Raw genomic sequence first — 1,098 nt, forward strand, 5'->3', positions numbered from 1 at the left:
ATGCAGCATTTGCTCTGTTGCAGGTGGCTCGCCCCGTAGGAGACCTGCTCACGTGGCTCGGACCAGAGCTAAACCCATTCCCACACAGGTGAGCTCAACTCTTGTTTGACTATTTCGTTATCGGATACGAGCCTAGGTATTTCATTGTGTTGCTATGCGACAGGGAGGAGGAAGAGGCTTATGTTTACCTGTGTTGCTATGTGACAGGGAGGAGGAAGAGGCTTATGTTTACCTGTGTTGCTATATGACAGGGAGGAGGAAGAGGCTTATGTTTACCTGTGTTGCTATGTGACAGGGAGGAGGAAGAGGCTTATGTTTACCTGTGTTGCTATGACAGGGAGGAGAAGAGGCTTATGTTTACCTGTGTTGCTATGTGACAGAGAAGAGAAAGAGGCTTATGTTTACCTGTGTTGCTATGTGACAGGGAGGAGGAAGAGGCTTATGTTTACCTGTGTTGCTATGCGACAAGGAAGAGGAAGAGGCTTACAGGGAGGAGGAAGAGGCTTATGTTTACCTGTGTTGCTATGCGACAAGGAAGAGGAAGAGGCTTATGTTTACCTGTGTTGCTATGTGACAGGGAGGAGGAAGAGGCTTATGTTTACCTGTGTTGCTATGTGACAGGGAGGAGGAAGAGGCTTATGTTTACGGTGACCTGTGTTGCTATCTCACAGGGAGCGAAAGACAGGGAGCGGAGTGTTTCCCTGTGTGGTCATCCGATAGGGGGGATAAGGATGCTAATGTTAACCCGTGTTCCTATGCAACAGGGAGAAGCGGCTAATGTTTAACTTGCTAATGTTATGCCACAGGGAACAGGACGCAGCATCCAGTGCGGCCTGCCTCGCGAAAATCTTCGACGCGTCCGAGAGGATAGCAGCGAACTTGTCCAACGCACCGGCATCTGCTCAGCCGGATCCGCCTCCCGCCGTCGTAGAGGTAACTCCCGATCTGTACGCCAACTTCGCCGACGCTGACTCGTCCACGCCGGTCGAGCGGTCGAGCTTTGCACGCGCTCCGCCGGCCGTCGCAGTGGTGGCGGCGCGGGGACCGGCACCCGGCGATGCTGGCGGGCGATTCGAGGCGTTGCTGCGGGCGGCGGAC

At 53.8% G+C, this 1,098-nt stretch overlaps 1 protein-coding gene across 1 annotated transcript; it reads left to right on the forward strand.

Annotated features, from left to right (window-relative positions):
• Positions 1–6: 6 nt before the first annotated feature.
• LOC106820289 lies at positions 7–1,077 on the forward strand (the record flags this gene model as incomplete). Its single annotated transcript, XM_014824809.1, has 2 exons — positions 7–88; positions 807–1,077. Coding segments are annotated over 2 exons (353 nt in total), but the record flags the coding sequence as incomplete, so codon positions are not given.
• Positions 1,078–1,098: the final 21 nt, after the last annotated feature.

This window comes from Priapulus caudatus, unplaced genomic scaffold (genome assembly GCF_000485595.1).
Source record: "Priapulus caudatus unplaced genomic scaffold, Priapulus_caudatus-5.0.1 Scaffold9635, whole genome shotgun sequence".
NCBI classification, from domain to species: Eukaryota; Metazoa; Priapulida; class Priapulimorpha; order Priapulimorphida; family Priapulidae; genus Priapulus; species Priapulus caudatus.